The following is a 12,927-nucleotide window of genomic DNA, read 5'->3' on the forward strand; positions in this document are numbered from 1 at the left end:
ATATTCCAGGTTCTTGTCACCAAACCTGAATGTAAGACAAGATGTACATAGCTAGCGATTTCCAAGACCACTTACCCTTCACTGGGCCCTATCTGAAAAGGCTGGAGAGTGGCATGTAGATCCCTTAAACTGTACGACTTTAGACTTCGGAATTGATTCTCTCTTTCTTTCATATAAATCTGAGACCGGTTTTATGCGAACATTTTCAGCCACCACCTCACACTGTTCTCCCCCAGGTTCAGTTTCTTTAGGTGGAGCTGCTGAATCAAATTTTCAACAAGCTCTTCTGATGATCTTCCTAAACAGGTTCATTAAGTAGATTTCAATCTTATCATGTGTTCCTTGTGAATGAAGTTATATAACTGAGATTTAATTATAACAAGATACAAAAATCTTTTCCTGTATTCATATCCTGATATCATCTTTAGGTGCAATACGTTGAATTGGAGATTGAGGATGGTAATTTTAAAGGGCTGCCATATGTTCTGCTGTCTGGAGAGAGTGGATAAAAAACAATGGTTCCGACTTCTATGTGGAGTTCAGTCAGAAATTCAAGCAGGTTCAAATTCTTGTTCATGAATTTAACCAGGAAACTTTTGTTTCATCATATTTTGCATATTTTATTTTCAGTTTGATGTTTGTTCCTTCCTGTATGGTTAACCGAACTTTTCCGAAAATTTAAGGATGCTGATGACGGAAAAGGTACTTCAAAGTTTTTGTTGGATAGAATAGCAGAATTGGAGAGTGAGACGCAAAAGTCTTTTATGCACAGGTCAGTTAACTTCTGGGATGTAGACTTTGTTTTCGGTTTTATTGTTCTTGATTTGACATTGCAGAGCTATCAGGAATTTAGTTATCCTTGTGGCATGAAATACCGACATAGGTTTGCTATTATCTTCTGAAAGTCTATGAGGAAACAACTATAACATTCCAAATGCATGCAAATTCATATATATATACGCGCGTGTGTGTTTTTTATTCCCTTCTCTGCGCTATAATGAACGTCACAATGGCACCTTCCATCCTTGGATCTGTTGATGTAATCATTTTTCTTCACATAGGACCTTGCTTAGCTCGGTATTCAGTTAATTATGTTAAGTTTTTCCTTGTTCTTCAAGGAATAAGTCTTTCTGTTTTCCTTTTTAGGTTTAACATTGCGTCAGATTTATGGATCAAGCCAAAGATACTGGTGTGTTGGGCCTTGCTGGGATCTTGGTGTGGATGAGGTTTATGGCTACGAGGAAGCTCATATGGAACAAAACTACAATGTTAAACCACGGTACGTACAGATTAGATTAATCGACATGAGATTATGAGTGAACTTTATTGTACAATTTCTGCTATCATGCATGACAATTATATTAATACAATCGTTGCCGTTATTTGTATATTGTGCAGTGAGATAAGGCACAGGATAGATTCACTGACTTGCTCCAGAGTACTTACATCAGTCATCCACAGTATCAAGAGCTTTTGCGCATGATTACGTCTACTGTTAGCCGTGGAGGTGAAGATGTGGGACAAAGAATTAGGGATGAATTCTGGTCATCCAGGTAATCTTGAACAACAGATCACTTCATTTTCACTTTTCTTATTCTATATTTACATGGGCATTTATCTATCTATTTCAGAGAAACAATCGATGTGAGGGAGGGATGATGGAGGAATAGCACCAGAAGATACATAACAATAGTAGTCCAAATGATGTTATAATCTGTCAGGTACGTATCAGATGTGTATTTAGTGGAAATTCATAAGTGGTTTCCATTAGCTAACAGAACATATGCTAGCAGGCACCGATCGACTATGTTAAATGTGACTTCGATATTAGCGTCTACCGGAAGATGCTAAACGAAATGGACTAAAAAAGGAGCGCCTCTTAAGTTATGACAGTGCTATCCATTCTGAACCAAGTTTTGCTAGAGATCAGAAGGATGGTCTTCTGCGTGATCTTGGAGACTATATGAGAACCTTGAAGGTTTTCGTCTTAACTGTAATAGTTGCCTTCGTTATAATGTTCTTGATTTGTCATAGCTCATTTATGCGTGAGGAGGACACTACAATAGCCACTCTCCACACATTAGCCACAATTTCCTTGGCTATACTTTTATCTCATTCTCACAGAGATTCCTAATTTCGCTTTTTTGAGGCATAAGTTTATGTTTATCTGATGTCTCATGCTGTATTAATTTCTTTAATTATTTTTTCCTTTGCCATATACATGACGTTGGCACTAAATTGATAATTTCTTTCTAATTGTGGTGTATGCATAGGCTGTTCATTCTGGTGCAGATCTTGATTCTGCTATTTCGAATTGCACGGGCTACCTAGCAGAGGTAATATCAGGAAAAAGGTGAAATTATGTGATTATTGTCAGCATTTGAGAAAAGCTTTCTCTGTGTTCAGGGTAAAGGTTTTATGGTTGGGGTGCAAATAAATCCTGTACCTGGCTTGCCCTCGGATTTCCTGTAAGTTCATCTTCAGATTTCTTCAAATGTTTGTGGGGTTCTACCCCCAGAAAGGTGATTATAAATTAGAGTTCTGCTTTTAACAGGAATTGCCTCGGTTTATCCTTGGACACATTGAAGACAGAAATGTAGAAGCCTTGGTTGAGGTTTGTGACATTAGATTGGAAATCTGGAATCGCCATGCATGTTTATTTTCTCTGATATACTGTCCTTCAACCCCGTCCGTTTTCTACAGAGTTTGCTTGAGGCTCGTCAAGAACTTCGACCATTGTTGATGAAGTCTTCTCATTGTCTAAAGGATCTATTGACCTGGCTCTTGACTCTGCGGTTTAGGACGGCTATTGAAGATGTTATGAGGATCTGAATAATGCTGGACCAGATGTAATCCTGTTATCTTTCACCTTATCATCTGTTCCAAATATTTAATATTTTATACAATCTCTTGATTATGTGGTGTGATGATCTTAGTTACATATTTTCGTGCATCTTGCAGAAGATCATCTTCACCACACTCGTCCTAGAAAACCTTGCACTTTCATCAGATGACAATGAGGATCTGATCTATTATTTGAAGGTACAATACTGTCATACAGTGTTCTGATTATTTTTATTTCTTTAGGGTGGAAACAGATTCTAAGTTTATAATTTTCATGGGGAAATTTTGATTAATGATAATGTTCACTCTCGAGATACTGAGTTTACTAAGTCAATCGTCCTTCGTAGAACTCCATGAAAATGCTTCAATTATGGCATGCCATCGTACAAATTCCCCCTGTATGTTTACAACATGGATAATAGCTGATATTTCATTACTCATGCAGGGATGGCAACATGCCATAAGCATGTGCAGGAGTCAAAGTGGTCACTGGGACTGTATGCAAAATCAATACTAGACCGAACTCGCCTGGCACTGACTAGCAAGGCCGAGTGGTACCAACGTATTTTGCAACCATCGGCTGAATATCTTGGAACATTGCTCGGAGTAGATCCGTGGGCTGTACGTTATTATATTGCTTTAAATATCAATACTGATTGGTCACTTTAAATTTTCCACCTCTACTTGACATAGTTCCCATTTATCAAAATTGGAAGATAAAGTGCAGTCTTTGAATTTTCTTCCAGATCAGCATATTTACTGAAGAAATTATCCGTGCTGGTTCACCTGCTACTTTATCCTCGCTTATTAATCGACTCGATCCTGTCCTTAGAAAGACTGCTAATCTTGGCAGGTAGTCATCATTCTAACTGGCTTTGTTAAACGAGTCTGTCACTTTCTGGAACTTAATACTGCAAGTTGTCATGTCCTGCTACAGTTGGCAGGTTATAAGTCCAGTTGAAGTTGTTGGATACGTCGATGTTGTAGAAGAGCTGCTTGCGGTACAGGATAAATCTTACGACCGGCCTACTATTTTAGTGGCAAAACGTGTAAAAGGAGAAGAAGAAATTTCAGATGGCACGGTTGCGGTATTGACACAGGACATGCCTGATGTTTTATCACATATTTGCATCCGAGGAAGAAATTGCAAGGTGATTGGTTACCTGGTTCATTCTTATTTCTCCATAACCGATAACTTACTACGCAAGAAAGATGGGCTAATACCAACTGCAGGTTTGCTTCGCTGCATGCTTTGATCCTAATATTCTGGATGACATCAAAGCAAACAAAGGGAAATTGTTACGCCTAAAACCATCTTCTGCAGACGTAGCGTATAGGTAATGCTATCTCTAACTCGATTCTGAATGTCTAAAACATCGAAACTCGGGATACAAAACAAATCTCTTGTTTTTATACAAGCATATGTGATTTGAACTTCGTTCGTTTTTCGTGCATTAACGTAGTAAGGTGAAATATGGTGACCTACCTGGTTCAAGTAACTTGAAGGGTGATTACGGTCCGTCATCCACTTTGGTCAGAAAGCAATTTGGTGGTAAATATGCTATATCAGCTGAGGAATTTACACCTGAAATGGTCTTATTGTCTCCAAACTTCTCAAATTTCTTTGCATGATACAGCTCTAATTATGTTTTTTAACAACATTTTCTCCCCTAGGTTGGTGCGAAATCGCGTAATATCTCATATCTGAAAGGAAAAGTACCATCCTGGATTGGGATTCCCACATCAGTTGCCCTTCCATTCGGAGTATTCGAAGAGGTTCTTGCCGATAAACTAAACCAGTTTATTCTCATTCTGAACTTGGATAATGTCTCTGCTTTTGACATGATTTTGTCTACACAAAACATGTTCCTCTGTCAATATGCATTTAGATCCTCTTCTTTTCTTGTTAAAATATCATCTTATCCAAATTCTCTCCCCTTCATTTCTCAGGGGGTGCTGGAGAAGATGCAAATTTTGAAGAAAAAGTTAGGAGAAGAAGACGTCGATGCACTTGGGGAGATCCGTCGGATAATTCTACTGCTCGCATCACCACCTGAATTAGTATGCATTTTCCGTCGAGTTTGAGATGTTCACGATCACTCGGGACAGTTAGTCAGATTGATTTCAATTTCTTACTACCTTCAGGTGAAAGAGCTGAAGACCAAGATGCAGAGTTCCGGAATGCCTTGGCCCGGAGATGAAGGTGAACAGGTGGGAACAGGCATGGACTGCTAATAAAGAACGTCTGGGCTTCAAATGGAATGAGAGAGCGTATTTCGGCACCAGGAAAGTAAACTAGACCACGATATGGCTGTCCTGGTTCAGGAAATAATCAATGCCGATTATGCATTTGTCATCCATGCTACCAATCCTTCTTCGGGGGATTCGTCCGAGATCTACGCCGAGGTATGTACCACCGGTTATCCGGTGAAAGAAGGAATTATTTGCATTATGTTCGACATAGGTGGTGAATTGACTTGGCGAAACTCTTGTCGGAGCTTATCCGGTCGTGCTTTGAGTTATGTTTGCAAGAAAAACAATCTCAACTCCCTCAGGTAAAACATGAAGTTTACCGTATTATTGAAACAAATCACGTGTGATCACAAATGCGACTATCATATCCACCAACAATTTCCAAAACATTTCAGGTGTTGGGATATCCAAGCAAACCGATAGCTCTCTTCATAAGGCGTTCGATTATCTTCCGCTCCGACTCGAATGGTGAAGTTCTAGAGGGTTACGCGGGCGCCGGCCTTTATGACAGGTAATTTCCCTGCACAAATATGGTGATGTACACATATTATTCCATATGCCTCGGAAATGGAGGTCAAGATTGTGCTTCCGATCACTGACCTTTGATGATTTTAATGCAGCCGATGGACGAAGGGAAAGAATAGGCTGATTCAGTGCTCACCTCTCTGTAATTTCTATTACGATAGTAGAATCGGATAGTTCATTACTTCAAGTGAAATAAATAACATTTTATTTTATTTTATTTTACAGTATTTAGAAGCACTAAATGGGTTTTTTCCTGAAAAAAAAAATCCATAATTATGAAATTCCGTAGAAATTAATGTGTTGTGAATGCTATTTGAAAAAACTAAACAACTTAAATTTGACACTGAAATTAAAATTTAAATAAATAAATAAAATTCAACAAATATGTTTTTAACTCTGAAATTAAATTTAAATAAATAAATAAAATTCAACAAATCTAAAAAAAAAAATCAAAATCGAATTCAACACTGAAAATGGTTAGTGTAATCATAAATGTTTACTCTAACTACAAATCATGTCAATGAATACGGACGGAACTTTATGCGAGCCAAGAGGAGTTTTGACCCCGTCAATTTTTTTAAGTATTAATTAATATTAATATATATATATTTTTGAAAAATAAAAAAACATATCATACCCCTTGATTAAAAAAATTATATTTATGAAAAATAGAAAATAAAAATACTTTAACCCCGCTATAATAAATTCTTAATTCTACCCCGGACAATCAACGTACGATTAAGTTGACAATTTGTTTACTTAAACATGAACTCTAATCCTTATCTAAAAGATCTTAACAGCGTTTTAACTGAGAAATTATATAAACGTGAATAACATCATGGAAGAGAGATGAGGGAGAGTAAAAATTTTACGTTCCTTATATCCCTTTGAGCAAGGTCATGTGGAAGAACACAAGATTGACGAGAGAGTTAAGATGAACATATGAATTAAAATACAAAGCATCTGAAGGACAAACCTGTATCCCGTAAACAGTAAAATACGGAATCTCAAACTTCACGCGTATAGGAGCTTTCCTCTCCAGAGTTGCCTCTTCATCTGTTATGCTAGGAAGAGTAAACTCGGCTCTCAACACATACTCCTAGTGTTATGAATTTCAAAATTATGACTTCCATGGCTAGACAGAGCTTTTAATAAATATGTAGATGATGCCTTGCCACCAGGAAAAGATCATATTTTCCACATTAGTGCATCATTTTCAGGAGCATATGCTGCAGATCCCATTGATGTCCGAATATTTGGTCTGGAAGCATCAGCAGGCACAGGCATCGCAATCTCAACATTTGTAGCAGTACTGTCAAGAATCATTATGTCTGTATTCACGCACTTACTAATCTAATTGTAACATAAGCTCGCCTAGATATACTTGAAATTAAATGAGAGGCTTTACCTAGAAAAGGGGAAATAGTCATCATTACTAGTTGTCAAGAAATAACTGATTGGCAGAAATAAAGAAGGAAGGGAGAATGAGAATTCAGATGTAAAGGTCCACCTGAGTACTAAGTCTTTATGTCATGAGATCAAAGGACCCATCAGGAGGTATGAAGGAGATAGTCCTGTCATTTTCAAATCGGGCCAGACGTACACGCCTAAAGCAAACCATTAATGGGAGGGAAATTTGCAGCATCAGATTCAGTGGCTGTTGCAACCAGTGCTAAAAGGGAGAACGATCAGAACAAGAGTTCATGGAGAAAAGAATGTTAAGCTACATACTGATGAAACTTTATATCCTCCAAATCAGTTGTCTTTCCCTTTGTCGTTCGGCCTTGTGCCTCAAGCAATACTCTATCATTTAGACCAAGCTTACACTCGGGCATACCACTGAAAACACATAAATTGGAACCAATAAGTAAAAGATAGCTATAGCCCAAATAAAAACTTATAAAATGAAAAGATATTTTTTATGCCATAAACATCAAGACAAAAATCAATTCTCTGGAACATGTCTATATTCATGAGGGTTTGAGCTACCTACAAATACACCGAAAAGGTACGCATGAACACACTAGAATTTACAGAGCTTCCATTGTGACATGCATGAATGACATTACAAAAAGAATTTCAAATGAACAGTTTCATCAAGATGGGAGCAAAACAGAGATGGAAAGACACCATTTCTCACTAACCCAAACTTGTGAGGTGTATCCTTCGGTCAAAAGAGACGATACTACTTTAAGGGATACACCTAACTTCCAAGGTACTGTCATCTTTTGACCTACAAAATATTCCTCATTATTATTGATTTAAGCCTCTAGATATATACCATAGTGGATCGTCACAAATTCTCAATTGGAGGCATTAACAAATTGTAGGAAGTTGTCAACTCGGATCCAGGTCAAATTATATCAGTCCACTGCCAATTCAATCAGCATCACCTCCATTCTGCTGCCCTAACCCCAATCCAACTCCCCACCCCCGGCCAAATGAAATTCACATGCATCAACCTATTGATTTCAACTTGCGAATTACAAAATTGTTGAATATGAGTTTTGCTACACTAGTTAAATTATTTAGTATTGTCATTTTATTAGAAACACAATTAAGCTGTTCACAAAAAAAAAGAACATTTACATTCTTAAGTAAAGATAGAGTTGAGATAAAGTATATTCCCTTAAGACAACCCTTAAATTTTAACTATCAGATAACATACCTCAAATAAGTTCTCATCTTCAATTCCCCAACCACATCAGACCTAATTATTTGTCCATTGCTGTTGAGAAGGACGTTCATACTTTCAACCACATCTAAGAAAACCTGAAAAAGGATAATTTCGTAACCATTTTTTGATAAAACAATTAAATATTATTTTAAAAACGATTATGATTTCAATTTTGAAATTTTGAATTGATTTGGAATAAATTGGAAAAGGGAGTCGCTATCGACCTTTGGGTTAGGTAGGTCGAATACATAAAAACGTTTTTTTAAAATAATTTTAAGAAAAATCATTTTTTAGACAAAATTTGGTCTGCGTTTGCCAAAGATTCGATTAAAACGGGTTCGAGAGTTGGTTACACGTAGGGAAGGATTAGCACCCTCATAGCGCCCAAAATTGGTACTGTGTCGCTTACACATTGTTGTAAATTAGGAATCGAATATAAAATTAAAATATGATCCATTTATTGAAATATGATTAATTTACTTCGAATTAATTGTTTAGAGAAAATTCTTTAACTCGAAAAGAAATCTAGAAATTATCAATCCTCCATCGAGAAAGCTAACTCAACTATTTCTTATCAGTAAAAGAATATTCCCTCATAATTGATTTTAAAAAAATGTGAATTGAATATAAAAATGAAAAACGATCTTTGCATAAAATAAATCGCTATTTAGTAATATGCATCGCATTGTTCGACTTAAAATAAAAAAGAATTAATAAGCAAAATAAAATCAATTTTATTTCAAGTTCACATTTGTTCGAATATCATATCGGATTGTACCACTTCGATTAAGTGATACTTTCCACGCCCGTTCTACAAATACATGTTCTTCAAAATATTCAAATAAAATATCACTAAATAAGGAAATAATATGGAAATAAATACAATCGTAAAAATAAAATAATTACAACTAAATAAAAAAATTAAATTTGCTTAATGTTATACAAATAAACACATGATATGTGACATGTATAAATTCAAAAGGGACTCAAACAAAACAATAAAAAATTACATATCAAAATATAAATAGTCCAAATAAACATATTCGAAAATTTAAGGGACCAAATAAAAATAACAGAAACTTAAAGGACTAAAATAGCTAAAATAGAAAGTTAAATGACTAAAAATCTAAAATAGAAAGCTAAGGGATTAAAATAGTAAAAACATAAAGCTAAAGGACCAAAATAGCTAAAACAGAAACTTACAAGGCTAAAATAGTAAAAGCAAAAACTTAAAGGACTAAAATAGCTAAAACAGAAAGTTCAAGGACCAAAATAGCTAAAATAGGAAATCAAAGAACTAAAATAGCAAAACAGAAAGTTAAAGGACTGAACAATAATTACAAATAAACTAGAGCCCAAATCACAAATATTAAATAATACAAGCAGTAGAAATGTAAATAATCCATAAAATAATACCAAGTACTGAAATAAAATAAGCAGAAACATAAAGGACCATACCACAATTAAACCACATGTCAAACAGTGACTAAAATAGAATATTTACTAATATGGTGGCCAAATTCGAACATCAACAAAAAATAAACAACACACAAAACCGGTGACTAAAATAAAACTATGATATATATCATGACCAGATCCAAACATTAACAAAAGAGTAAAACATACAATAAGGTGACTTAAATATAAATGAGAAAAACGGAGTGCCCAAAACAGAACATAAAAAAAATTCATTTGATGATTAAATAACAAGATTACAAAATATGAGGGGACCAAACGTGCTATTTACCCCCTAGGCTGAAACACTCATGCCTAGACCCTTGAAACGATGTCGTTCGGGTCACCTGAGTATTCATCATGTTCTAAACTCATCTTTTTTCGTAAAAAAATGATGACAGTCTGATCTTAACGTTGACTTGCTAACTGAGATATAATAAAATAAATATCGTAATCTCAAACGATTACCATATATCAGTCAACATGTTAATGTCCAACTTATACGACTGTTAAAATTTTTTATGAAAAAATATGAGTTTGAAACCTAATCAATAGTCAGGTGATTATTCGCGATCTTCAAAACCGAGATTTAAAGTCAAAGAAATGAGAACATAAAGAACACCCATAACTTTTCATTAAGAACAAAATTGACGAAAACAATGGCAAAGATCTCTTTATTTCTTTCTTTCAGCGGTTCTTTATCTTCCAGCCAGAAGAAGAAAAAAAGGGAAAGGGAAAGCATTCTTTTGTGAAAGCCTCTTTAAAGAATTAAATTAAAGACTATAGGCTATCCCACACAATTTGGCGCCAAAATTCAAGTCAAATCCCCTCCTTTTGTCTTTATTTAATTTTTCTCCCTCCGTTTTCCCTTTTATGCTTATGTCACGATTTCCCTCGGATTCTCTTTTTTAAGTTTTGATTGGTATTATAAACGCCACACATTAGTGACTTATTTATGTATAAATCATAGATTTAATAATATATATATATATATATATTAAATCGGGACCAATACAAATATAAATGTATACTTCTAAGTTTATCTTAAAAATTCAAGTTAAATTTTGAATTCAAATCAGATTTAGTAACTAATAAAATATAAGGTAGGTTACGCGTTTAATATCTAAACTATCAATTCTGATATGTTTTAGTATTTAAACTTTTAATTTTTTTAAAATCATGCCTAAAGTTTAGTTTTTGTTTCATTTCAGTACACTCATTCAAAATTTAAAGTTAAATTTTGAAATAATTGAAAGTTTGGATACTAAAACGGACTAAAACTGATAGTTTAGATACTAAACGCGTTAAGTTTTTAACGACGAGATACTAAAATGAAACAAAAATTAAGCGTTAGGTATGGTTTTAAAAAATAATAAAAGTTTAAGTACAAAAACAGATTAAAACTAATAATGTATGTACTAAATACGTAATTTACCCTAAATGTATATTATATTCAAATAAAATTCAATCGGACGAGAACTATAACAATCCCTAATTCCAGCCGACATTCATTTTTGCCTCCTCCCACTTCACATTTTTTTATTCTGTAAACCGTTATATAATTGTGCTTATTTAAAGCCCTTTGTATTTGGCTGCAAAACATTTTAGCTTCTCTCTCATTTTTCCACAGTTCAGGGCCTTCACTTTCTTGCTAACCAAACGCTCTCTATTCCTTTCCATTTCCGCCACTTTCCTCCTGCTTTCCTCTTGATTCTCTCCACAAAAGGAAAAGAAAAGATATTAAAAAAAACCATATTCTTTTATTCCTCCTGCTTTATTCCATCATTCCTTCCAGGATATCTATAATTGTAGCCGGAAAATTCAATCTTTGATCCAAGGAAATGGGGTTTTCAAGGAAGCCAAAGGTGGACGACGGCTTAGAATCCGAAGGCCAAAAATGGGTCTTGGCCATGATTTCCATACGAGCTCCATTGAAGCCCATATACACAAAATCAAGTGACCCTCCATTGAAAAAAGATAACGATGAAGATGAAGAATCATCGACTCCGACCGGAGAAGAAGCCAGGATTCGGACTCTATTCAACTCTCCACCGCCTGCTCCGAGGAAGCCAAAAGCTTCGTTCAAGTGTAATAATAATAACTATGGAAGAACAGGAGTGAGAGAGTTCTTCACTCCCCCAGATTTGGAGACTGTGTTTATAAGGGAAAGGGCTAGTTAATTTACTTTCTCTTACCCTTCCTCTTTAATTTATCTGTTTTAGGCTACTTTGTAGTGACGATCATTTGAAGTTCGTGTACATAAATAACATGGAAATCTTTAGCTTCTTTTATTTTGCTGTCAAGTTTCTATATATAGTATAGTTCTTTTTTCTGGAATCTGTATTGAATCTATCAGCAATCAGAGCTGCAACTTTAATGGAGAAAATTCTAAATCATCCCATTTTCAGTATTCAAGTTTCATACACTAATTTACTTCAGTGATTAAAAAAATCATTAGGTTCGAGAATCGACGACAATAACAGAATAATTAAACGTTCATTATCGAATAATTAAAAATATTTATAACTAATATCATCATCTTAACCTAATAAAACAAAAACTCAAAGTTCAGAGAATATTTTTTCTGAAACAACTGTTCATATTCATGCGTGGTAGTGACACATGCAAGCCAGCATCTAACTAGGGTTAATATCTTACTCCAAAAGTTGCCAAAAGCACGTTAAAAGGTGTATAAAACTTGTGATAAGGTTTATTAACAGTAGAGTGATACTAAGTTAATATCCATTTAAAGGGTAAAATTATAAGAAAATTTTAAATTTTTATAAAGACCACTATCCAGCATCCTCTCGGTCAATCCAACTTCACTGTCATCCATAAATGAAACTTAGTATTTTGCAATCCTAAAGACCCTCTACCCAGCTCTGACTCTGATGAAAGTGGGAAGTTTCATTGTAATGTGACTTCAATAACTCAAAGGAAAGAGAAAAGGGCACGAGTGTGGGGTTTCTTCTTCATTTGAATGGGGACCTTATTCAACTCTTCAAAACCCTCCAATAATTGACAATATTGTTACTCGCCTCTTCATTTTCTTGCGTAAACTATGCATTTAATATTTAAGTTATCAGTTTCCGCTCGTTTTGGTACCTAAGCTATCAAATTTTTTTAACACCATACTTTACGTTTAGTTTTTGTTTCATCTTAATATCTCATCG

At 34.9% G+C, this 12,927-nt stretch overlaps 2 protein-coding genes and 1 pseudogene across 2 annotated transcripts; 2 read left to right on the forward strand and 1 right to left on the reverse strand.

The window, feature by feature from the left end:
- The first annotated feature begins 193 nt into the window (after positions 1 to 193).
- On the forward strand, positions 194 to 5,604 carry LOC120184260 (annotated as a pseudogene).
- A 1,399-nt stretch (positions 5,605 to 7,003) lies between these two features.
- On the reverse strand, positions 7,004 to 8,394 carry LOC120184350 (AP-1 complex subunit mu-2-like). Its single transcript, XM_039188845.1, has 4 exons — positions 8,291 to 8,394; positions 7,354 to 7,461; positions 7,133 to 7,229; positions 7,004 to 7,030 (listed from the first exon to the last, which is right to left on the reverse strand). The coding sequence occupies exons 1-3, from the start codon at positions 8,368 to 8,370 to the stop codon at positions 7,148 to 7,150; spliced, it is 270 nt and encodes an 89-aa protein (XP_039044776.1). The 5' UTR covers positions 8,371 to 8,394; the 3' UTR covers positions 7,004 to 7,030; positions 7,133 to 7,147.
- Positions 8,395 to 11,292: 2,898 nt separating this feature from the next.
- Positions 11,293 to 12,149, forward strand: LOC120184349 (cyclin-dependent protein kinase inhibitor SMR6-like). Its single transcript, XM_039188844.1, has one exon. It carries the CDS (start codon positions 11,596 to 11,598, stop codon positions 11,932 to 11,934), a length of 339 nt encoding a protein of 112 aa, XP_039044775.1. The 5' UTR covers positions 11,293 to 11,595; the 3' UTR covers positions 11,935 to 12,149.
- The last annotated feature ends 778 nt before the right edge of the window (positions 12,150 to 12,927 follow it).

This window comes from Hibiscus syriacus, unplaced genomic scaffold (genome assembly GCF_006381635.1).
Source record: "Hibiscus syriacus cultivar Baekdansim isolate YM2019G1 unplaced genomic scaffold, ASM638163v2 tig00112864_pilon, whole genome shotgun sequence".
Lineage (NCBI taxonomy): Eukaryota > Viridiplantae > Streptophyta > Magnoliopsida > Malvales > Malvaceae > Hibiscus > Hibiscus syriacus.